This window comes from Meles meles, chromosome X, assembly GCF_922984935.1.
Source record: "Meles meles chromosome X, mMelMel3.1 paternal haplotype, whole genome shotgun sequence".
NCBI classification, from domain to species: domain Eukaryota; kingdom Metazoa; phylum Chordata; class Mammalia; order Carnivora; family Mustelidae; genus Meles; species Meles meles.
In genome coordinates, this window is record NC_060087.1 from 61,933,099 (window position 1) to 61,957,716 (window position 24,618).

Below are 24,618 nucleotides of genomic sequence, written 5' to 3' on the forward strand. Positions count from 1 at the left end.
GTGGCTGATATCGAAGAGGTTACTGCCTATGTTCTCCTCTAGGATTCTGATGGATTCCTGTCTCACATTGAGGTCTTTTATCCATTTCGAGTTTATCTTTGTGTACGGTGTAAGAGAATGGTCAAGTTTCATTCTTCTATATATTGCTGTCCACTTTCCCCAGCACCATTTATTGAAGAGACTGTCTTTTTTCCATTGTATATTTTTTCCGGTTTTGTTGAAGATTATTTGACCATAGAGTTGAGGGTCCATATCTGGGCTCTCCACTCTGTTCCACTGGTCTGTCTGTCTGTTTTTACGCCAGTACCACACTGTCTTGGTGATCACAGCTTTGTAGTAAAGCTTGAAATCGGGTAACGTGATGCCGCCAGTTTTGTTTTTGTTTTTCAACATTTCCTTAGCAATTCGGGGTCTCTTCTGATTCCATACAAATTTTAGGATTATTTGCTCCAGCTCTTTGAAAAATACCGGTGGAATTTTGATTGGAATGGCGTTAAAAGTATAGATTGCTCTAGGCAGTATAGACATTTTAACAATGTTTATTCTTCCAATCCAAGAGCATGGAAGAGTCTTCCATCTTTTTGTGTATTCTTCAATTTCTTTCATGAGTGTTCTGTAGTTCCTCAAGTACAGATCCTTTACCTCTTTGGTTAGGTTTATTCCCAGGTATCTTATGGTTCTTTGTGCTATAGTAAATGGAATCGATTCCCTAATTTCCCTTTCTGTATTTTCATTGTTAGTGTATAACAAAGCCACTGATTTCTGTGCATTGACTTTGTATCCTGCCACGTTACTGAATTGCTCTATGAGTTCTAGTAGTTTGGGGGTGGAGTCTATGGCGTTTTCCATACAAAGAATCATGTCATCTGCGAAGAGAGAGAGTTTGACTTCTTCCTTGCCAATTTGGATACCTTTTATTTCTCTTTGTTGTCTGATTGCCGTTGCTAGGACTTCTAATACTATGTTGAACAAGAGTGGTGAGAGTGGGCATCCTTGTCGTGTTCCTGATCTCAACAGGAAGGCTGCGAGCTTTTTCCCATTGAGGATGATATTTGCTGTGGGTCTTTCATAGATAGATTTTATGAAGTTCAGGAATGTTCCCTCTATCCCTATACTTTGAAGCGTTTTTATCAGGAACGGATGCTGGATTTTGTCAAATGCTTTTTCTGCATCCATTGAGAGGACCATGTGGTTCTTCTCTCTTCTCTTATTGATTTGTTCTATCACATTGATTGATTTGCAAATGTTGAACCAACCTTGTAACCCAGGGATGAATCCCACCTGGTCATGGTGGATAATCTTTTTAATGTGCTGCTGGATCCTGTTTGCTAGGATCTTGTTGAGAATCTTATCATCCATATTCATCAGTGATATTGGTCTGAAATTCTCCTTTTTTGGTAGGGTCTTTGCCTGGTTTGGGGACCAGGGTAATGCTGGCTTCATAAAAAGAGTCTGGAAGATTTCCTTCTGCTTCAGTTTTTTGGAAAAGCTTCTGGAGAATTGGTGTTATTTCTTCTTTGAAAGTTTGGTAGAATTCCCCAGGGAATCCGTCAGGTCCTGGGCTCTTGTTTATTGGGAGCTTTTTGATCACTGCTTCAATCTCATTACTAGATATCAGTCTATTCAGGTTGTCCATTTCTTCCTGGTTCAATTTTGGGAGTTTATAGTTTTCCAGAAATGCATCCGTTTCATCTAGGTTGCTTAACTTATTGGCATATAACTGTTGGTAATAATTTCTGATGATTGTTTCTATTTCCTTGGTGTTAGTTGTGATCTCTCTTCATTCATAATTTTACTAATTTGGGCTTTCTCTATTTTCTTTTGGATTAGTGTGGCCAATGGTTTATCGATCTTATTGATTCTTTCAAAAACCCAGCTTCTAGTTTTATTGATACGTTCTACTGTATCTCTGGTTTCTACCTCATTGATCTCTGCTCTAATCTTGATTATTTCCCTTCTTGCGTGTGGAGTTGGTTTGATTTGTTGTTGATTCTCCAGTTCTTTAAGGTGTAGAGATAGCTGGTGTATTCTGGATTTATCAATTTTTTTGAGGGAGTCTTGGATGGCTATGTATTTCCCCCTTAGAACTGCCTTTTCTGTATCCCATAGGTTTTGGACCGAAGTGTCTTCATTCTCATTGGTTTCCATGAATTGTTTAAGTTCATCTTTGATCTCCTGGTTGATCCAAGCATTCTTAAGCAAGGTGGTCTTTAGCTTCCAGGTGTTTGAGTTCCTTCCAAACTTTTCCTTGTGATTGAGTTCCAGTTTCCAAGCATTGTGATCTGAGAATATGCAGGGAATAATGTCAGTCTTTTGGTATCGGTTGAGTTCTGCTTTGTGACCCAGTATGTGGTCTATTCTAGAGAAGGTCCCATGTGCACTTGAGAAGAATGAGTATTCTGTTGTTTTAGGGTGGAATGTTCTGTATATGTCTATGAGGTCCATCTGGTCCAATGCTTCATTCAATGCTCTTATTTCTTTATTAATTTTCTGCTTCGATGATCTGTCTATTTTTGAGAGAGAAATATTAAGATCTATTATTGTATTCATATCAATATGACTCTTTATCTTGATTAATAGTTTTCTTATGTAATTGGTTGCTCCCATATTGGGGGCGTAGATATTTATAATTGTTAAATCATCTTGGCAGATAGTCCCTTTAAGAATTATGTAGTGTCCTTCTGTATCTCTGACTACAGTCTTTAGTTTAAAATCTAATTGATCTGATATGAGAATCGCTACCCCCGGCCTTCTTTTGAGGCCCATTGGCATGAAAGATGCTTCTCCATCCCTTCACTTTAAGTCTGGGTGTATCCTTAGGTTCAAAATGGGTCTCTTGTAGTCAACATATGGATGGGTCCTCTTGTTTTATCCAATCTGCAACCCTATATCGTTTTATGGGCTCATTTAGGCCATTCACATTGAGAGTAATTATTGAGAGTTAGGTTTTCATCGACATTGTGTTAACTTCTGTCTCAGTTACCCTAGCTTTTAGAGAATTTAGATTGGATTGGAACTCATTGAGAGCATTTTGAACATCATCCCTGGTGGCTTTCAGTTCTGCCCTAACATTGTGAACATCCTTCCTGGTGGCTTTCCGTTCTACCCTAATCAATTCTGTTTGGTCATCCATGGCTTTCTCTAACCTAGCTATTGCCTGGATAATTGTTAGTCTGAATTCCTTTTCTGACATATTGTCTATGTTGATAGCCATTAGCTCTGTTGCAGAAGGTCCATCCTCTGTATTTTTCTTCTGTTGGGTATTCCTCCTCCTAGTCATTTGGGTAAGAGATGACTGAACAGATGCAGCTGGATATCGATTGTGGTGAAGTCAAGGTGCACCCTGGAACGCTTCTGTGCAATCAGGATTCCCCACCCAAATGAGAGAAAAAAGAAAAGAAAAAGAAATAGAGAAGAAGAAAGAAAAAAGGAAAAAAAAATAAGAGAGAGAGAGAGAGAGACAGGAAAAAAAGGGAAGATAAAAGAGAAGGCTCAGCCCAAATGGGCCCCAAGGTAAGATTTATGAAGTATACAAACAAAAACAGACAAACAAAAAGACTGATAAAAGTATATGACAAGAAAAAAAACATATATATATAAGCAAAAAAAGGGAAGAACCTCATCAGAAAGAACCCCAAGTATAAGATTTATATATTATCAGGACAAACACAAATTCACAGAAACAGTGGCAGAAGGAAAAATTGGGAGAGTGGTTATAAATTCTCAGTGTGGACGAGGAAGGTTATTTTGATTCTTCCTAGGTGTATCTTGATGTTTTTGTTAAGGGACTCAACTTTCCTAAGTTACAGGGGGATTAGAAACTGGTTTGCCTATAGGGTAGCATTGATTGGAGAAAGGCGATTACCTTGAAGTTTAACCCTATATGTATAGTAGAAAATAAAAATTAAAAAAGAATAAACTAGACTAAACTAAGTTAAAATTTAAAAAGAATTAAAAATATAGAAAAGGAAAAGAAAAACACAGGTGTATGTATCAAAAAGTTTAGGTGAGAAGGTTATTAAGGAATTTGATGTACTGGACATCTCAGTGTGATAGTAAATAGGTTAAAAAATTATCTGTATGTATAAAAAAAAAGAACCAGAATATTGGTAAAGAGTTAAAAATAAAAGTTGTATTTATGAAGTAGTGGTGGTTGTTCTCTTGTAGTCTTTTTTTTTTTTTTTTTCCCTTCCTTCCTGGTTGGTTTTCTGGGGGAGGGGCCTGCCACGTGGGTTTTCAGACAATGATGTTCCCTGAGTTAGGTCCTCCCGCTCCCCTCAAGGGGGTGGGCTCTGAGCAAACTGTTTTTTTCAGGCTTTTGCTCTCTGGGGGGTTTTATGTTCTTTCATCTGTTTTCTCTCGCCTTGACACCTTTTGATGGTTTTGGAGTTTTAGAGGAGAGCAAACTGCACCCCGACCTCCCTCTCAGAGAATGTTCTGCAGAGCTGCTGGCAGAGTGGTTCTGAGTCACTGTCCCTGGGGATGCAGGAGCTCCTCGTTGTACCCAAAACCAGGGCAACGGTGGCTGTCTGGGCAGCTCCAGACCGCCAGAGAGGTTCCAAGCAGAGATCGCACACTGAGATTTTCCCGCTGTCCCGAGCTGGGAATGTCTGGTTTTTCTGGATGCCAGAGCTCCAGGGTAGCACCTATGAGCACCTCTCCCAAGGGAGGGTGTGGGACACGCGCGTTTCAGGATTGCTGTCTGGCCAGGCTCCCAGCCCCTCATGGGATCCAGACCCCACTTGTTCTCAGGTGCGCTGGCGGCTCAGCGGCACTGGTGGCTCAGGGACGGAGACCTGGTTTCTCCGCGGCACTCTCTCTGGCTAAGCGCCAGGAGAGGCTGTCCTGGGTCCGGGGACTTAGGTCCCTCTCCCTAACTGCCCAGATTCCCACTGTTTCCCCCCGCGATCCTTTGCTCTTTGTTTTTTGAGTGCTTTCAACCAGACTCCAATTTAATGCTGGTCCCCGGACGCAGGGCACTCTCGTATTGGGGTATTACTTTCCAATCGGTCACCTCTGGTGGCTCCCTCCCCCTTTTGTTTATCTTCCAATATCAGTCCGTCGCTCCCAGTCTGCTTTACCTGCCACTGGAGTCTTCTGCTCCTGTAGAGATCCAGACATGTATAATTCTGATCTCAGGCTGATTTCATGGGTGGTCGGAGTTCTTTGGTAGGTAATCAGCTCACTTTAGGGTACAGGTTGAAATGGCGCCTCCTCCTACTTCCCCGCCATCTTGACTCCCCCCTGCCTCTGCTTTTCAAGCAGGTGCAGTATGCCACACAAAAGTTATTTCCCAGGACGGCCCCCAAATTAAAGGACTGTCCGAAGTGCTACTCTTAATTATCAAAATTAAATAGAATTGTTTAAAACTTTATACTAAAAACTAGAAAAGCAAAAATTTAAAATGATAGTATCAAATATTTTTAAATGATTTAAGAAATTGGACTTGTAAAGGAAACTTTTAGTTACTTATTAGCCAGTACTTTTAAACTAATCACATGAAGTAGGTATTATCTCCTCTGTTTTACAGATGAAGAAACTTGGGCTGAAAGTATCTGATTTTCCAAAGTGATTTCTTTACTATTAAGTGGAAGAGATAAGGTTTAAACCCCCAAAATCTGATCACAGATCCTTCTCTTTTTCACCTTTGTTTACCTTTTGGCCCAGGCAGAAGAAAGCTTTCAAGTCTGTTACTTTTGGAAAATTGTTGACATATCTTTTGCAAGATTAGCCAAGTGTGATGCCAACATTAGCATGAAGCTTAATATGAGACTAAAAATTTCTGAAATAGTAAGAATACCCAAACTTCTACTCATTTGCAAGATTAGAATGTAATATCACAAGCAGTCTCATCCAGCTTCTCTAAGAGTGTAACCTAGGAAAAATACAACTTAATAACATTCATAGTTAATCATCAACAGGGTCCTGGCAGCAAGCTATCATACATCTGTACATTACACTATTATGGTATAATGGAGTGGAAAGGGCAGAAGTCTTGGAATCAGGTGAACTGGTTTTACCTTAGTTTTGCTACATACTAGTTAGTATAACCATAAGACAAAGTACTTGCTAAGTTTATTTATAAAACAATATTACCCTATCACATGGACTTATGAAGATTGAGATAAAAGCCAGATAAAATAATTAAGATAATTATGCTGAGAAAGTTATAAACTAAATTGATACCTAGAGTTCAACGGTAGATAACAAATATCTTCATCTAAATTGTTGTTGTTTTTAATGTTTTCTTTGAACCTTGGAAAATAAAGTCTCGCCTCTCACTTCTGCTTCTAGTTCCACTTGTCCTATTCAGACAAGGAACGCTATGAAAATGAAGAGAGACCTGAGGTCCAGAAGCAGATGCTCATCGATATGGCCAAAAAGCTACCGGTTTACACAAGAACTGGGAGTGGAGGTCAGTTCATCTAAAGTCACCTAGACAAGGGGCAAGTCACCTTTTGAGATTGGCAAAGACCTCAAAAAGGCTAAGTCATATATATCCACAGGCTCATCTGTATGGCCTGTAGCACTGGAGTCTACCACTAACATTTTGCTATGTTACTTTATCATATACCTGGCCACAAATCCATCCCTCGTCCCTCATTCATCAAGCCATCTTATTTTTTCATACATTTCAAACTAAGTAGCAGGTATCAAATACACATCTACCTAAATATTTTATCATTCTTTTTTGAGTGAAATTTGCATACAAAAACACAAGTCTTAAGTTTGCCATTCAGTGTTTTGACAAATGTACACATCTGTGTAACCAAAACCTCTGTAAATAGTACCACATCCCCAGAAAGTTCTCTCATGCTCCTTCCCAGTCAGTCCCACCAACCACCACCAAGGCAACCACTATTCTGATAGTTTTTTTTTCTTTTTTTTTTTCTGATAGTTTTCCATCATAGATTAGTTTTACCAGCTCTAGAATTTTATATAAATGTAATCATATAGTATGTACTGTTTTGTCTGGCTTCTTTTATTTAATATAATATTTTGAGATTCATTCACATTGCTGTGTACTTTATTCCTTTTATTGCTGAGCAGTATTTCATTGAATGAATATATTATATTTTACCCATCAACCAGTTGATGCACATTTGGTGTTTTCAGTGCTTAGCTATCATGAGTAAATCTGCTATGAATATTCTTATGCAAGTATCTGTGCAGAGATATGTCATCTTTCTTGGGTAAATGTCCACTCTGGAGTCTTAACTCTTAGTTTTCATCTGTATGATATAAGTACTATTCTAGTACTAGCTGAACCAGTTTTCCACCGTTCAAAATTTGAAAATCAAATCTCTTTTGACAAGTCATCCTAATGTTTCTAATAAGGAAGATTGTGTTTCAAGGCTTTGGGAATTATACTGTTAGATATTTATGTTCATCTGTTTACCATTCATTTATTCAGTAATCATTTATTAAGATCCTATGTGGTGATTTGGAAAATTTTAGTATGGTCTGGGTATTAGATATTAAGGACTTACCATTCATTGTCTTAGAGCACTGATGGTATGGTGGTCATGATTTTTTAAAATCTTCATGCATACTGAAGTATGGTGAAAAATAGACAGGAAATTATTTGTATAATTTCTCACAGTAGTAAACAGAATGATGTGACAGAACAGAGATTGGTTACAAACTAAAGGTATATGGGATGAATTGGACCCGAGATAAATTTTGTTTGATCTCTAATGTACCTTTAACCTTTATATTTGTTACTGATTTTTAACAATTAGAATATTTCCACATGAAAGTCCTTATTTCTGGCTTCTCCTGAAAACTCAGACTCTGTGGCAACATTCAGTCTACATTTTCACATGGCAAAAATTAGCTAAAGCTGAGTAGTAGCCACACTCTTTAAATAAGGCATACATTCTCAGGTTCCCTCAGTCTCCAGCTGGCTGCTTCACTCACTACTCACTATTCTCTGGACCCTTGAATCATTTGTTTGCAACCCTGTGATATAGAGAAGGCTTCTCTTAGGAAACATCCTTGGTTTGAGACCTGAATAATAAAATCCAGCAGGAAGTAAAGACCAGAGGCATCCCAGGCAGAAGGTAATGCAAGTACAAAAGGCCCTTAGACAGGAACAAGCTTGCAGTATTAGAAGAGTGGACAGGCAGCCATGTGACTGGAGTATGGCAGGTGGAGAGTGATATCAGTTAAAACTGAAGAGGCAAGCAAAAGCCAGATGATGCAGGTCATGGTAAGGAGTTCAGATTTTATTCTAATGGTGTTGGAAGTCCGTTGAAGGGTTTAGGTTAAAATGGAAGTCCATTGAAGGGTTTAGGTAAAAAGTGATATAATCTGATTTACATTTTAACAGATCATCTGGCTATTCTGCCAAGAATATATTATGGGGAACAAGAATGAAGGCATCTATTATAGTCACCCAAATGAGAGATAATGGTGGCTTAAACTGGGCAATGGCATTACTATATCTTTAAAAAACATGCTGAATGAATTAAACATGCATGTCCCTCTCCGTTTTTCATTGCCTCAATTATAAGCATACTTTTGTCATCCCTCATTGCTAGACATAAACACAAACTGCTGAATCAGCAGTCCATTATGCTAAATCAATTATATGTGCTTAATATATACTTCAGTTATAATTATTTTATGAGCTCAAATTATTCATGATTTTAGTTGTTTCACTTAATAATAATTACATTAAATGTAGTTATACTTTATTGATGAACAGAGAGAAAATGGGAAGAAAAAATGCCTTTCATTAAGGGAAATAAAGAAAGAAAGGAAGGAGAGAAGGAAAGAAGAGGGAGGGAGAATACATATTTTTTTACTATCAGACTTACAGAGTGAAGAGAACCCTGAATGAACTAAGGGGTTAGAAAAATTATAGTAGTCACAGTCCTGCCACTCACTTGCTGTGTGATCTCATGTAAGTCACTTGATATGTCTCAAGTCTTTACTTCCTTCATCTGTGAAATGGTCAATTGAATTAATTGTTTTTATATAGGAAACTTGGAGTAAATAGAATCTAAATGATTTTCCCAAGATCATTCAAGCAGTTGACAGTGTTGTTTGCTTTATAATACCAAATCTTATTATCAGATATCCAGATATGAAAACTTTTCCTTTACCTTCATCCCCCAAAAGGTGCCTTCAAGATTGATTTAACAGGGGGAAGAAATATGTACACAATTCTCTTCTGTGATCTGCCTTTTTCTTGGTAACTTGAGATGAGCTTAACTACCTGTAATCAATGTATAACAAGCCATCCAAATAGGCTACTGAGATATATGGTGTCATACTGAGTCCTAACCAATGCTAACCACCTTATTTTTCGTATAGCTGTTAGATTCTGTGACCGGTGCCATTTGATCAAGCCAGATCGCTGCCACCACTGCTCTGTCTGTGCCATGTAAGTGACATCCACATTTCCTCTGGGCTGAGCTTAGACAGCAAAGTGACTGATCCTAACATGTGATCATGCCTAGAAAAGAGCATTTCCTTTCAATCATAATGAACATATGCCACACACCCTCTTGGAATGGTGATGATTCAAACTATTCTAAAGATAGGAAGGAGATATAAAACCCCATTTTATTTTTTTTAATTTCTTTTCAGTGTTCCAGAATTCATTGTTTATGCACCAAACCCAGTGCTCAATGCTGTATGTGCCCTTCATAATACCCACCACCAGGCTCAACCAGCCTCCCACCCCCCGCCCCTCCGAAACCCTCAGATTGGTTTCCAGAGACCACAGTCTCTCATGGTTCGTCTCCCCCTCCAATTTCCCCCAACTCCCTTCTCGTCTCCAGCTCCCCATGTCCTCCATGTTATTCCTTACGCTCCACAAATAAGCAAAACCGTATGATAATTGACTCTCTCTGGTTGACTTATTTTTTTTTTTAATAAAAATGGGGCACCTGGGTGCCTCAGTCAGTTACGCATCTGCCTTTAGCTTAGATCTTAATCCTGGGGTCCTGGGATCAAGCCCTGCCTCAGACTCCCTGCTCATTGGGGAACCTGCTTCTCTCTCTACCTATGCTGCCTGCCCTGTTTATGGTCTCTCTCTTAACACTCTCTCTCAAATAAATAAGTAAAATCTTTAAAAATAAATAAATAAGTAAAATTTTAAAAATCAAAAAATAACAATAAATGGGGTGCCTCGGTGGCTCAGTGGGTTAAAGCCTCTGCCTTCCACTCAGGTCATGATCCCAGGATCCTGGGATCGAGCTCCGCATCGGGATCTGCTCAGCAGGAAGCCTGCTTCTCCCTCTCTCTCTCTGCCTACCTCTCTGCCTACTTGTGATCTCTGTCAAATAAATAAATAAAATATTTAAAAACCATAAATAAAATAATTAATTAATTGTTTTTAAATAAAAAAATAACAATAAAGTGTTCTATTTCAAAACAGTTTTAGATTTATAAAGTTATTGTGATGATAGTTCTTATATGTCCTACATCCAGTTTCCCCTGTTATCAAACTCTTACACTAATATGATACATTTGTTATAAATAATGAACCAACACCAGTACATTATTTTTTTGAAGTCTGTACTCTGGTTAGAATTCCTGTTTTTCTCTAGTGTCCTTTTTGTTTTCTAGCATCCCATCCAGGATACCACATTACATTTAGTTTGCATGTCTTCTCAGGCTATTTTAGCACTTTCAGTTTCTCAGACTTTACTTGTTTTTGATAACCATGACAGTTTTTAAGATTTTAGGATTAATGGTGGGGTATTTTGTAGAATATCCCTCAGTTGGGATTTGTCCAATATTTTTCTCATGATTAGACTTGGATACTGCGTTTTGGATAGGAAGAGCATAGAGGTAAATTACCATTATCATTGTATTATATCAAGGGCACATATTATGAACATGACTTATCACTGTAATATTAATCTTGATCATCTGGCTGAGGTAGTGTTTGTCAAATTTCTCTAATGTAAATTTACTCTTCCTCTGCTGCTTCCTTTACCCTTTAGAAAGAAGTCACTATGTATAGCCCAAATGAAAGGAATGGGAAATTATGCTCCCCCTCCTTGAAGGCAGAATATCTACATAAGTTTTTAAAATTCTTCTGCGTGAGAGATTTGTCTCTTCTCCCTTATTTGTTAGTTTGTTTGTTTATTATTCATATAATTATATTTACATGGATAATCCCTTTATATTTTGGGTTATACCTCAGTACCACTTTATTTTGGTACTCAAATTATTTTAGCTTTGTAAAGTCACATCTTTATGTTAATATAATCTTTATGTCCTTCTTGGGTATATGTTCCACTCATATTTCTCTTATTATTGATTGAAAGAAATCTGTCAAAATATCAGAAATAGCCAAAGTAAAACAAATAAATCACCAGAGTAGTAATTGGTAATTTTAAAAAATTTTTAAAGATTTTATTTATTTATTTATTTGAGAGAGAGAGAACACAAGCAGGGGAGGGGCAGAGGGAAAGAGAGAAGCAGGCTTCTGGCTAAGCAGGGAGCCTGAGGCGAGGCTTGATCCCAGGTTCCCAGGATCATGACCTGACCCGAAGGCAGACAATCAACTGAGCCACCCAGGGGCTCCTAATTAGCAAAATTTTATTGTGTACACACCAAAAAGACAGTTTTCAAACCAGGAGCACTCAAACCAAAACAAAAAATAAGGCTTGAGATATATGGTTATGAAACAGCTTATATAGTGAGAAAACAATTACGAGATTATACAATTATTCTTTACAGTGATTAGTTAGAATAGTCAGAATTTTCTTTTTTTTTAAGATTTATTTATATGACAGAGAGAGAGAGATCACAAGTAGGCAGAGCAGGAGGCAGAGAGAGAGAGGGGGGAAGCAGGCTCCCTGCTGAGCAGAGAGCTCGATGCGGGGCTGGATCCTAGGACCCTGAGATCATGACCTGAGCCAAAGGCAGAGGCTTAACCCGCTGAGCCACCCAGGCGCCCCAATAGTCAGAATTTTCTTAAATGATAGAGAATTTGTCAGTGGTTACTTTACGTCAACCTTAGAAAACAGATTAAGTTTTACTAATGATTTCCAGAGGCATAAGCAAGAAATGACCCAGGTCCAGTCAGTCTAATAAAATAAGCTAAATTAAACTTTGTTTGTATGACTAAACTGGTTTTGTCATCTTGGGAAATTTTCAAGGATGGTTTCCATTGGTCTTTTATTTTAACAGACTGTAGCCATATTTTTTTTCTGTACTTTTATTAATCTGCATATTGAGCAAAATGAGGGGAGATATCTTAGACTTCCCGGCATGTAACTTGCGGCCAGCATAATCCTGTAAAGTGTTGTGATTGGCTCATACTAGAAATAACTGAGAACAAAATAATTTTATAGTAGCTTATAGTGGAAATCTAGGAATGAGTGTACCGGTACCGTGTAATTATACTGGTGAGACAAGTTCAGTTATGAGGTGTTACTTCATTTCCATAGCTCTACTTATCACGTGTGTTTTGTTTCTTTTGTAGGTGTGTATTAAAAATGGATCATCACTGCCCTTGGTATGTCCCTTTGATTCATTTCTTTACTCTGAAAGGGTCAAAGTTGCTCAAAATACCTACTCTCCTAAGCATAGTTTTAACATGTTTGTTTCTCTAACCATAAATCACTGGGTCTTGTATGTACATGGGGGACAGGGGAGGCATAACATTTTAAAGCAAAAATAAATAATACCACCAAGGTATGGTAGTGAATTCCTGGGCTCACAAAACTAATGGTCTTTTGTCTGTTGGCTTTAGTAGTTGGGTATAGTAATGAAATCAAGTACAAACAGTTCTCTTCTTTGACATACAATTCATTCTGTTTTTAGTTGTCTTGATGTTTAAAATATTCTAGATTATTAACTTCAGCAATTCTTCTCCAAATTTTGAATGTCTAACTTAGAGAACAAGTCTGAAACCATCTAACTACAGAGAATATGTCACTCTATACTAAGTGTAGCTGTTAAGATTGCAATATGTTTTTAGCATCCAAGATTCAGGTTTTCTTGGGTGGATCAGGAACCAGTCCAGAACTATTAAGTAGTCCAGGTGTCTCTACGCCTGTAAATGAAAAGAGAAACAAATAAGGCTTGAACTTATTTTCCAGTCTGTTCCTATTAAGGGACTTCTGTTTCTGTTGAGTTTCTACACAGCACATAATGAACGTACTTCCATTGCTGTGTTCGCTTATGTATCCATGTGTTCTCAATCAATGGATCCTGATTTCAAATTACTTTTTCTTTTTTTTAGGGTTAATAATTGCATTGGATTTTCCAACTACAAATTCTTTCTTCAGTTCTTAGCTTATTCTGTTCTCTACTGCCTGTACATTGCTACAACAGTCTTCAACTATTTCATCAAATATTGGAGAGTAAGTTAAATAACCCTGAAAGGTCACCCCCAAGACACACACCTACTCCAATCTGTGATGTTTTCCAACTTTTCTTTTTACATTTTGAAATAGCTACGGTAACCAGAAAGGAAGGCACCAAAACCAAGTTTCCCCATGTTGAATATTCTGAGATTTAGGAGTTTGTTATTTAAGGATTCTGCTAAAACAAATTTCTGTCATACATAAGAATCTTGTTAAGATCTTTAGGAACCTAACCCCTTGACTCTTAGTGATTCTTTACAATGTACTTACCTAGTCAAGTTTTAAAAGTTCACTTCTTCCCAATTACAGATTTTTAAAAATGTTGAAACTAATTTTGAATCTCTAGTTTCCTAAGAAAAAGGATACAAAAATATTCCCTCATTTTCAGAAAATACTTTCTTACTTCCTGTTCAAAGGAGAGTTGCAAAATTCCTCACTGTGCAGAAAGATTCATTGACTCATCTTCACACATGACCAAACTGAAATGGGAAGTCTTATTTGAAATTTGTATAACAAACACTGGGTTGGGAATTAGGAAAACTGATTTCTAATACTGGCTCTATTACCTGCTTCACTGGCTCACCGCCAAGATCAAATGAAACATGATTTTGATTTTGATGATTATAGTGAAATCTAAAAGAGAATTTCACATTTCTTCTATAAAAGTTCAATCATATCCCATCTATTTCCAAAAGAATTGAAGGCAGATTTTTACGTTACGTATGTGTGTTGGGTCTGGCAGCAATATGGTGATTTTTTTTTTTAATTTCATGCTAATGGACTCCAGAAGTTATCCCCTCCCCACAATTCCAGTACAGTAGTTAAAATATCATAACCTTCTGTGGTGGAGGTTATCCAAACTGAACCTAAATAGCAAAAGACAGATGTAGGCAGAGCTATTAGTTATTACTGTAGGAATTGTACAGGAGCCCATATAATAGGAATATCTCACATCAAGTGAAGAGATAAAGCAGCAAGGAAAGAATGTGAATCCTGTGACCAGATTAAAGATTATAGTAAACTGGAGAACAATGGAGAAAGACAGGCATTGAGAACCTAAATACCTGAGAATAATTAAATTATTAATTAGTGCTTTGATCCTGACTAGTATAGAAAATACAGGATAAAAAATTATAGTGATATGTGTTTTCCATTTTCCCAACTTTCTTAATCAATTCAGATATTTAATGACTTTAAGAATCAGGAATTATGGGGTACGTGGGTGGCTCAGTCGGTTAAGCATCTGCCTTCAGCTCAGGTCACGGTTCTGGAATCAAGCCCTGCATCAGGCTCCTTGCTCAGCTGGAAGCCTGCTTCCCCCTCAGCCCCTTCCCCTTCTCATGCTCACTCTTTCTCTCTCTCTCTGACAAATAAATAAAATCTTTTAAAAAAATCTTCAAGATATAAAAGTATAAGCAGAAATGAAATTTTCTCATAAATTTTCCCCAAATATAAAATGTTTCATTATCTTGGCATCTCTTCTTTGGCTCCTTTCCACATCACAGGATCTCTTATCTATTGTTCAGGTTTTCATGAGCTGTTTGGCATCCCATTCATACACTGAGCTACTACCCTGAATGTAAAGAAAATCTGCCGTATCCAATTCAGCAGGGAAGGAGTCAACCTTAGTCTTCACTACAGGCCTTACTTGGTCTTCACAGTAGGATAGTGTTTAAGAACTCATAACAGAGTAAACAATGTTGCATTTTACACATTTTGCCTTGGCCCTCTAAGCCAGTTAGTCATCAGATACCACAATGCCAGCCATCCAGGTGATGTATGTTTTTTTCACTCTTGAAATATAGTATTTGGATGTGAATTAATTACCAAAAATATGCCAGTATTCACATGCACAAGATGAACATGGGCTTGTCCTTTTCTTATTCCTTCATTTTTCTCTACAGTAGATTAGCTCATGCCTGATAAATGGGATGTAAAAGAAATTGTCTTGGCTTGCTCTCGTAATGAAAAGGGCATTGACAATTCAGAAAAATGCTTCTTTGTAGTCTCTCCAGTCAGAAAGCACTTTGAGGTGGTTTAGAAAAGGCTTTCTCAGTTTAAATTGAATCTCACCTTAAAATAAAAAGTAAACACTTCCACGTATTCTAAAAACCATGTATCAAGGTGACTAGTGGTTCTCCTAAGAACAGAAACCTCCGTTTGTAGGATACTTTACCATTTTCAGAGCACTTTCATATCTATTGTCTCATCTTCTCCTTACCACAACCTTATAAAGTACACAAAACAGGAATTGTTAATCTCATTTAAAAATGATAAAACTGAGGCTCATAGTAGTTAAGTGACTTGCTCAGGATCACCCAGCTTTAAGTTTCAAAATCAGGACTGGAAGCTATCTGACCCTAAGCCCAGAGATCTTAAACACTATACCATATCCGCCTGCCCTTTGTAGTCCTGCTGTGGAGACGCTATAGCTCCTTTGGAATAAAGAATTTAGAACACAAACATCGGTCATGTTTTTCCTCTATATATTATCTTGAAGAGTAGCTACTTAATAGGAAATTGATCTTTTGCCTTATGAAAAAAGTAGTAATATATACCTTCCACACTGGGACATGAAGCTCCTCATAGAGACTATGAATTATTTTAGAACCAAGATAGTAGTAGTATTCTACCAGTATTCCCCTGAACTGTTTCTAGTGGTTGTTGCTTTGAGTAATTTAGCTTAGTTATCTCCTGGGAAGGTAATTTTGAACATAGGGCCACCAACCTCTTCCAACAAAAAAAGGGGGGGACACTTTATCAAGAGATACCCTTTAGCAGACAAAAGACTATAAGAGTAATTACTATAAAAGTAATTAGGGGAGGGAAAGAATTGGAAAGAATTCCAGCTTAGCTACCCAAGGTCTGAACTGAGTTTCTATCAGCCCCTCTTGCCTAGACATTTCTTATCATTCAAACATGAAAGACAAGAAGTAAAGTAAATGTAAGCTGTAAAAGCTTTAACAAACATACTCAAAAAGTAGAGATTATGAAAGCAAAAACCCAGCTAGGCAAAAACCACTAAAAAACTGTACATAAATTTTTTTTATAAACTCAAAACAAACACAAGCCAATCAAATTCAGTTTGGGTGCTTAGGCCAAGATGTTGTGGAGGGATCATTTCAGAAAGGAGCTTCAGATGAAGTTTTCTGAAGGTTGAATTCCTTGAGGTGACTGTGTCCTGGGTGCTCTGCCCCTATCAAATTTTACCCAGAATATTGTCAGCTGAATACATCTAACTAACTGACTTCCCCTAATCTTCATCCTTCAAACATATATACTGTGAAAGATCCCCAAAATTTCCTTACATCAAAATGAAAAAAAAATCTTCTCTAAGAAAAAAAATCTGTGCTATCTGAATTTTCCAGGTGTTTCCAAGTCTTAATTTTTTTCCTTCCAAACTGAAGTAGAACCAGATCCTAATGTGAACACCCACTTCAATCAAGAATCACCTTTAGGGGCGCCTGGGTGGCTCAGTGCATTAAGCCGCTGCCTTCGGCTCAGGTCATGATCTCAGGGTCCTGGGATCGAGCCCCGCATCGGGCTCTCTGCTCCGCAGGGAGCCTGCTTCCTCCTCTCTCTCTGCCTGCCTCTCTGCCTACTTGTGATCTCTCTCTGTCAAATAAATAAAATCTTTAAAAAAAAAAAAAAGAATCACCTTTAACTTTACTACTCAAAGCATATGGAAATACTTTAATGCAATTCATCATGCCAAAACAATGATCAGCACAGGAAAGAGGGGAATAAAAAACTTCTCTCAACTACCCACTCCAAAACTGAAAATGTTTTCTAAAGTTCTCTTCAGAAGATAAAATGTTATATATGCATACTGGTTTATGGCTGCATGTAAAAGAAGAAAGCTGGTACCACATGGGAAATAAGATGTCCCAAATAACTATAAAAGTCTTTAGCTACCTATTTTACAATTGCCTGTCAAATCCTGCATGATTTTACTGTCTAAAGAGCTATCTCACAGGTTGTGATATACCAACACATTCTACTTCAGCTATAAAAAAACAACCACACAAAATTTTCAGTAGCTTTAAAGTCAGGTTATAGCTTATAGGTGGAGCATTTTGAAATTCTACCTATGTGTTTTAACTTCCTACCTGTATCATTATGATGTTTTCAATAGACATATATCCAAGGAAACATGACATATAAAGTATTTCAGAATAACCCATTTTGAGACAAGAGGATGAACCATATAACCTCAAAGTCACCTCTGTCCAATGACTCATAGTTTGCAAACTAAATGGAGTACAAGGCTTAAGAAGTTGCATACCGGGACGCCTGGGTGGCTTAGTTGGTTAAGCAGCTGCCTTCGGCTCAGGTCATGATCCCAGTGTCCTGGGATCGAGTCCCACATGGGGCTCCTTGCTCAGCGGGGAGCCTGCTTCTCCCTAACTCTGCCTGCCACTCTGTCTGCCTGTGGTCCCTCACTCCCTCTCTCTCTGACAAGTAAATAAATAAAATCTTAAAAAAAAAGGGGGGGGGGGCGCCTGGGTGGCTCAGTGGATTAAGCCGCTGCCTTCGGCTCAGGTCATGATCTCAGGGTCCTGGGATCGAGCCCCGCATCGGGCTCTCTGCTCTGCAGGGAGCCTGCTTCCTCCTCTCTCTCTGCCTGCCTCTCTGCCTACTTGTGACCTCTCTCTCTGTCAAATAAATAAATAAAATCTTTAAAAAAAAAAAGAAGTTGCATACCAGTTATGGCCTGAATATACCCTTTTTATACTATTTTCTAATTTTTGCAGTATATACTCTGTTTTACACTGAACATAATCAAGGATCCAATTTAGGCTTTGTAGGCTGAAAATAAAACCATAATGAAGTATGGTCATCAAAGAGCTTTTATAAAAAATTTATAAAATCTATTTTTTAATTATATCTAGACATACATATGAGAAAAGTGCTAACATATAGAAAAACTAGCCAAGCCTTATCACTTTCTTTGTTTTTATTTGTTTATTATTTCTGTTCTAGGGGGAATTGCCCAGTGTTCGCTCAAAGTTCCATGTTCTTTTCCTCCTCTTTGTGGCCTGCATGTTTTTTGTCAGCCTTGTGATTCTCTTTGGTTACCATTGTTGGCTTGTCAGCAGAAACAAAACCACCTTAGGTAAGACTGGTTATTAAGATGAGGGAAGAAACACATTAATGTATATGATAGTGACCTACAGATTATTCCCAAGGAAGAGAAAAAGTCCCACTGAAGCATTTTATTTATACTGACATTCCTTTGCTTCCAAATTGAGACAGATGTAAACACGTTTAACCAAACTGGAGAGCCATAGTGAACAAATAAAGCATTATTGAATGAAACCTCACACAAAACCAAAATGGATCACTGCTCTTTAGAATTCACATTAAATTTATGGCTTGAAAAATTTCTGAAAGGTGTTAACATGAGGAAGTGGAGGAAAAATCAGTACAGAAGGGAACATGAGAAGAGAGAGGTGAAGGTTAATAAAGATAAAAGAATCTAAGTTATTGAGGGCATCCAAAGACAGAGTGCTGAGAAAGAATCTAAGCCAAAAAAAATCACGATATCTACACTCATCAAGGAGCTGTGGAGGACTGGAAATATGATAAATACACTGAATAAGCAAGTTTCTAGAAAATGAGGACAAGAGGTGAACATTTTTTTGGTTACTCTATACTCTAGGCTGTTATTGGGAGAATTATATTTCTGATGGAGTCCAGTGCAACAACTTTATTTCATCTATAGTGAAACAAATATTTACATTGTATACAAATAAATGCATTAGGAGTGAGGAGAAAGTGTTGAATGTTTAGCTAAGATAGATTGAGCAAAGTTTAGTACAAAAGCCTCTATACATTTGAAACTCATTCACTAATAATGCTAACAGCTAAGAAAATATTTACACTCCTTTTCTAAACCAGATATTTGTAGCACTTAGTTGCTAGGGTGGTAGATGAACACATTTGGCTTAGACATAACTGCAAAGTAGAGAAGTACTAAAGACTTCACGATAACAGAATCTGAAAACAAAGAACAAATGGGAGAACACTAGATGCAGCCTGTCCAACAGTGAAAGTGTTTTTTGCTTAATGGAATAAATGGTATCTAAAAATAAGGTGCACTAACATGGTCTAATTCCTCAGTCTTTGAGGTGATTATAATTCACCTGTTGACATTTTTACTGGAATAAAACTCAGTTTCTTACATTGCAGGTTTTAGTGTAAACATCTTCATTTCTGAAATGTTTCAAAACAAAATCAGTGTTATTATCAACTCTTCATGCATCTTTACTTTAGTCCCAGCTCTAAAAATGGAGACCATTGAGCATCTGTTTCCACTTAGATTCAAATAAATACTGTTCAGATTGTTCTTTCACTCCTTAAATGTAGCCACACAAAATATATAGTTACCCCATGGCTGCTTATAATAATTTCTACCATTATGTGTTTCCTCTGCCTTTTAAAAAAATAGAGTACCAATTATTTGCATTTAGTAACAAAATTACTTTGTATTAAGTAATTAAACTGGTTTTTACTAAGTAATTTAGCAATAACTAAGAATAAGAGGCCCGTGCTACCACAGCAAAAAGATATTATAACATCAAATCACATTCATGGAGAACTGTAAGATCATGATAGTCCTGAAATTTGTTCCTTTATTGCTTTCTTCCTCTTTTTTCAACTCCCCTATCTTGCCCTAGAGGCCTTCTGTACTCCAGTGTTTACAAGTGGCCCAGAGAAAAATGGGTTCAACCTTGGCTTCATCAAAAATATCCAGCAGGTGTTTGGCGATAACAAGAAGTTCTGGTTAATACCTATTGGGTCCAGGTAGGTAATTATTACCACTGAAAGAAGTTGATGCTGGATCATACCTTGAAGTAGGAAATGTTGTTTTAATTGTAGTTTGCAGCAAATAACGGTCCAGTAAAAACTCTTTTTATTTCTAGGTTAATAAAGAGAAATCAGGAGGTGAGGGTATGATAAATAGACATTCTTATGCTTTGTAGCAGTGTAAACTGGTAGTACTCTTCATAAATGGATTTAGTAGTATGTGTCAAAAATCTTAAGAATCCACATATCCATTGTCCAGTAATTCCACTTCTAAAAATCTATCCTAAAGACAAACTAGGCATAAAAATGTTCATCACAACAATATTTCCAGCCAATCATTAGGAAACATCCAACCTAAATATTCAACAATATGCTATATATATCCCCATTGACTAGAATATTATGTAGTCATAAGTAATAGTTATTAAGACTATGTCACAATAAAGGGAAATGCTCACTCTATTTTAAATGAAAAATGTAGAATTCAAACGTTATGTACTCTGTAATTAGAAATATATACGAAGATATGTACAAATATATACAGAAGAAAACAACAGAGGGGACATATACCCCCAAAATGCTCTAAATAAATAAGTGGTACCAGTTGGTGTTTCACAGGCTCATTTATTTAAGGTCTATGGTATAGCCTACTATCCTGGCTATAAAGTACAAGACAAAACTGTGTTGGTGGGCAATGTTGATTAATAACCATTACCAGCAATTATTTGCACCCCACTAACACATACACACAAATATACACACACTATCACTACATCAAAGATCTAAAATGGTCTTCTGTGAAATAAAAAAACAAAAAAAGTCCATTCACTTATAATCAGTATACTTACATCCTCTGTAGACAACTATCAATAAAATCTGTCAACTTCCAGTTAACCACAATTATGAATAGAAGAAAAGGCATAGGTAATAGAAAATGAGTAATCCAAAAGTCACTCATATATAAATTTGCAATGGATTCAGGTATATATACTCAAATGTTCAAACTGTAGCCCACTCTAGCCAGAACTAACATAGTTCCCTCCAATGCATCCCATCTGTTGGTGGACAGAGATTACTCAAGGAGGTAGCCCTAGATTACCATAGATACCCATAAAGTGGATCCCACTTGAGGGTAATTGTGCCCAAAATCTGCACACCTAGAGATGCTTCACTCTGGCTGTTTCCCATAGTTCCCATTAAACTTTCTGCCATAACAAGCCAAATAATGGGGCATTCAGACATTAATATCTATCACCAATTCATAGCAACTTATCTCCAATATATCAATGATTCTGAATCTGCTAATATTTGTTGAAAATTTGGAACCAAAACAATAAGATAGTTTGATATAAATTCAGATGATCATCATTAAATTATAATTATGAAGACTGCAGTGTGTGCATATTGCCATAACTGGACATTGTGGGAGACAAGTTAAACAGCTGCTTACAAACCAAAACAGTTAACACTGATGCAGACAAACAAGATATAGAAATTGAAAGCAATACAGCAACTAAATGGTGCTATTGTAAAACCGTATTCCACCATGGCTTTAATGAATAAATGGTTTAAATCTTTCTAAGAACCCCCTTCTATTTGTAAGAGGTTTATCACATTTATAAAAAGTCTGTGTCAGCTGCAGGAGCTCATTGCCTTTCTTTCCTCAACAGCCCTGGTGATGGACACTCCTTCCCTATGAGGTCTGTGAATGAGTCACAAAACCCACTGCTAGCAAATGAAGAGCCCTGGGAAGATAACGAAGATGAAACCCGAGGTAAGGAGGCTCAGAAGGAAGTGTTTTCTCCACCTAGCAGAGCAATCACTAATATGGACCATGTTAATGCAACCAAAGTAGTGTAATGAGAATATAGTATCCAGAAAGATTATATAAGCCTGTCAACCTTATAAGTGCCCATTAGATAGAAGAGGGCAAGTATATCCAGATTTGTGTAGCATATACAGGTGGCTTAGGTTGGAAGATGGCAGCTTGAAGGTGTCTTAACAGTTTTGTGATACCTTGATTTATAACCAGTCAGAAGTCAGGAAACAATAAAGAGTGCTGTGTATATTTATAAACAATCCTGCCAGTTGGTTACTCATGGTGCTTTGCTTGAGTTCATTTAATCAGTGGACAGCAGCTCACCTTTCTCTGCCCTTATTTACATTGGTTAAATTTTCTATATTTTGTTCAAGATTTTATTTATTTATTTGAGTGAGAAAGTGAATGAGAGAACATGAGCAGGGGCAGAGGGAGAGGGAGAAGCAGACTCCCCTGCTGAGCGGGGAGTCTGATGTGGGGCTCGATCTCAGGACACTGGGATCATGACTTGAACCAAAGGCAGACACTTAACCAACTGAGCCACACAGGGCCCCCTAAAATTTCTTTAAAATCATTTCCATTCTCTCTTAGAATGGTTTAAATATACAAAGAAATATAGTATATGTAGGCAAGCCTACATAGGCATGTAGTCTACTTTTCTAAAAGGCAGAGTGGCAAAGGAAAAATGAGAAAGTAGAACTTTGTCCTTCCACCTTTCTCCCATTAGATTTTTGGATCATAATGAGGGGTGTGTGTGTGTGTGTATCAAAAGCTAAACGTTAAGTTCTCGTGTCACATACCCCTACCATCACCTGTTCTTTGTCTCCACGTGATGTTATGCTTACAACTGTGCCTCCAGCATGTGTTTATGTTGCTAATATCAGGCATCAGTGTATAATTTTTAGCAGCTGGTCCCAATAATAAAACAGCTGACAAAAATTTTGAGTGAGAAATTGTAGTACTTGTCAGAAACTGTACCTGGGGTGAATGTGGCTGATGAGGAAACAGAAAAGCATTGAGGTGAGGAACAGAGATGGGAAACATGCCTTTATAAGTGTTTACCCTGTTAAATTATCTAGGTCCAGGGTTTCTATCTTAAAGTCCAGTTTTAAAATAAGGCAGCTTACTAGGACTAAGGAAGATAAATCATTCCAAACTTCACAGTAAAAAGGGAAAGAGTTCTTGTCCAGCCACCTGGGAACCTCCTGTATCGACTCCTGCTGACCTTTTATAGAAAAGCTGACTATTTTGACCAACCTTCCTTCAACTACCATTCTTTCCATTTTTCTCTTTCAAGTTTTTATTTAAATTCCAATTAGTTAATATACAATGTAGTATTAATTTCAGGTATAAAATTTAGTAATTCAACACCAAATCAGGCACAGGGTGCTACTAAAACATGTGCCCTCCTTAATCCCTATCAACTATTTAACCCATCCCCCAAACACCTCCTCTCTGGTAACCATATTTGTTCTCTATAGTGAAGAGTTGTCTTCTTGGTTTTTCCTCTCATTTTTCCCCCATGTTTGTTTGGTTTCTTAAATTCTGCATGAATCAAGTCCTATGGTGTTTGTCTTTCTCTTACTGACTTACTTCACTTAGCATAGTACTATCTAGCTCTATCCATGTCCTTGGAAATGGCAAGATTTCATTCCTTTATATGGCCGAGTAGTATTCCATTGTATATACATGCCACATCTTCTTTATCCAATCATCAGTCAGTGGGCAATGGTGCACTTTCCATAATTTGACTCTTGTGGATAATGCTGTTATAAACATCAGGGTGCATTTATCCCTTCAAATTAGTATTTTTACATCCTTTGGGTAAATACCAAGTAGTATAATTACTGGACTATAGGTAATTTTATTTTTAACTTTTTGAGGAACTGTTTTCCAGAGTGGCTGCACCAGTTTGCATTCCCACCAACAGTGTAAGAGGGTTCCATTCTCTGCACTCTCACCAACATCTGTTGTTTCCTGTGTTGTTCATTTTGGCCATTCTGACAGGTTTGAAGTAATATCTCACTGTAGATTTGATCTGTATTTCCTTGATGATGAGTGATATTAAGCATCTTTTCCTGTGTCTGTCTTCTTTGGAAAAATGTCTATTCCTGTCTTCTGCCCATTTTCTTAAATGGATTATTTGTTTTTTGGGTGTTGAGTTTTATAAGTGTGTTATGTGTTTTAGATACTAACCCTTTATAAGATATGTTATTTGCAAATATCTTCTCCATTCCATATGGTGCCTTTTAGTTTTGTGGATTGTTCCTTTCGATGTGCACGAGTTTTTGTTTTTGGTTTTTGGGGGGTTTTTTGGTTGTTTTGTTTTGTTTGGTTTTGGTTTTGGTTTTTTCATGAAGTCCCAATAGCTTATTTTTGCTTTTGTTTCCCTTCCCTCAGGAGGCATATCTAGAAAGAAGTTTCTTCAGCTGATGTCAAAGAGGTTACTGCCTATGTTCTCCTCTAGGAATTTAATGGCTTCCCATCTGACATTGAGGTCTTTCATCCATTCTGAATTTACTTTTGTGTATGATGTAAGAAAGTGGTCCAGTTTCAGTCTTTTGCATGTGGCTATCCTATTTTCCCAATACCCTTTATTAAACAGATTATCTTTTTCCATTGGATATTCTTTCCTACTTTGTCAAAGATGAA

The 24,618-nt window shown here is 37.3% G+C and overlaps 1 protein-coding gene across 1 annotated transcript in view; it reads left to right on the top strand.

Moving 5' to 3' along the window:
- The window catches only part of ZDHHC15 (zinc finger DHHC-type palmitoyltransferase 15), a 197,836-nt gene that overhangs the window by 100,773 nt on the left and 72,445 nt on the right, over nucleotides 1-24,618 (top strand). Inside the window, exons 4-10 of the mRNA XM_045995724.1 lie at nucleotides 6,295-6,415; nucleotides 9,322-9,391; nucleotides 12,452-12,484; nucleotides 13,214-13,334; nucleotides 18,321-18,453; nucleotides 20,018-20,144; nucleotides 21,818-21,921. Of these exons, the coding sequence (XP_045851680.1) occupies nucleotides 6,295-6,415; nucleotides 9,322-9,391; nucleotides 12,452-12,484; nucleotides 13,214-13,334; nucleotides 18,321-18,453; nucleotides 20,018-20,144; nucleotides 21,818-21,921 (709 nt within the window). The remainder of the gene's footprint in view (nucleotides 1-6,294; nucleotides 6,416-9,321; nucleotides 9,392-12,451; nucleotides 12,485-13,213; nucleotides 13,335-18,320; nucleotides 18,454-20,017; nucleotides 20,145-21,817; nucleotides 21,922-24,618) is intronic.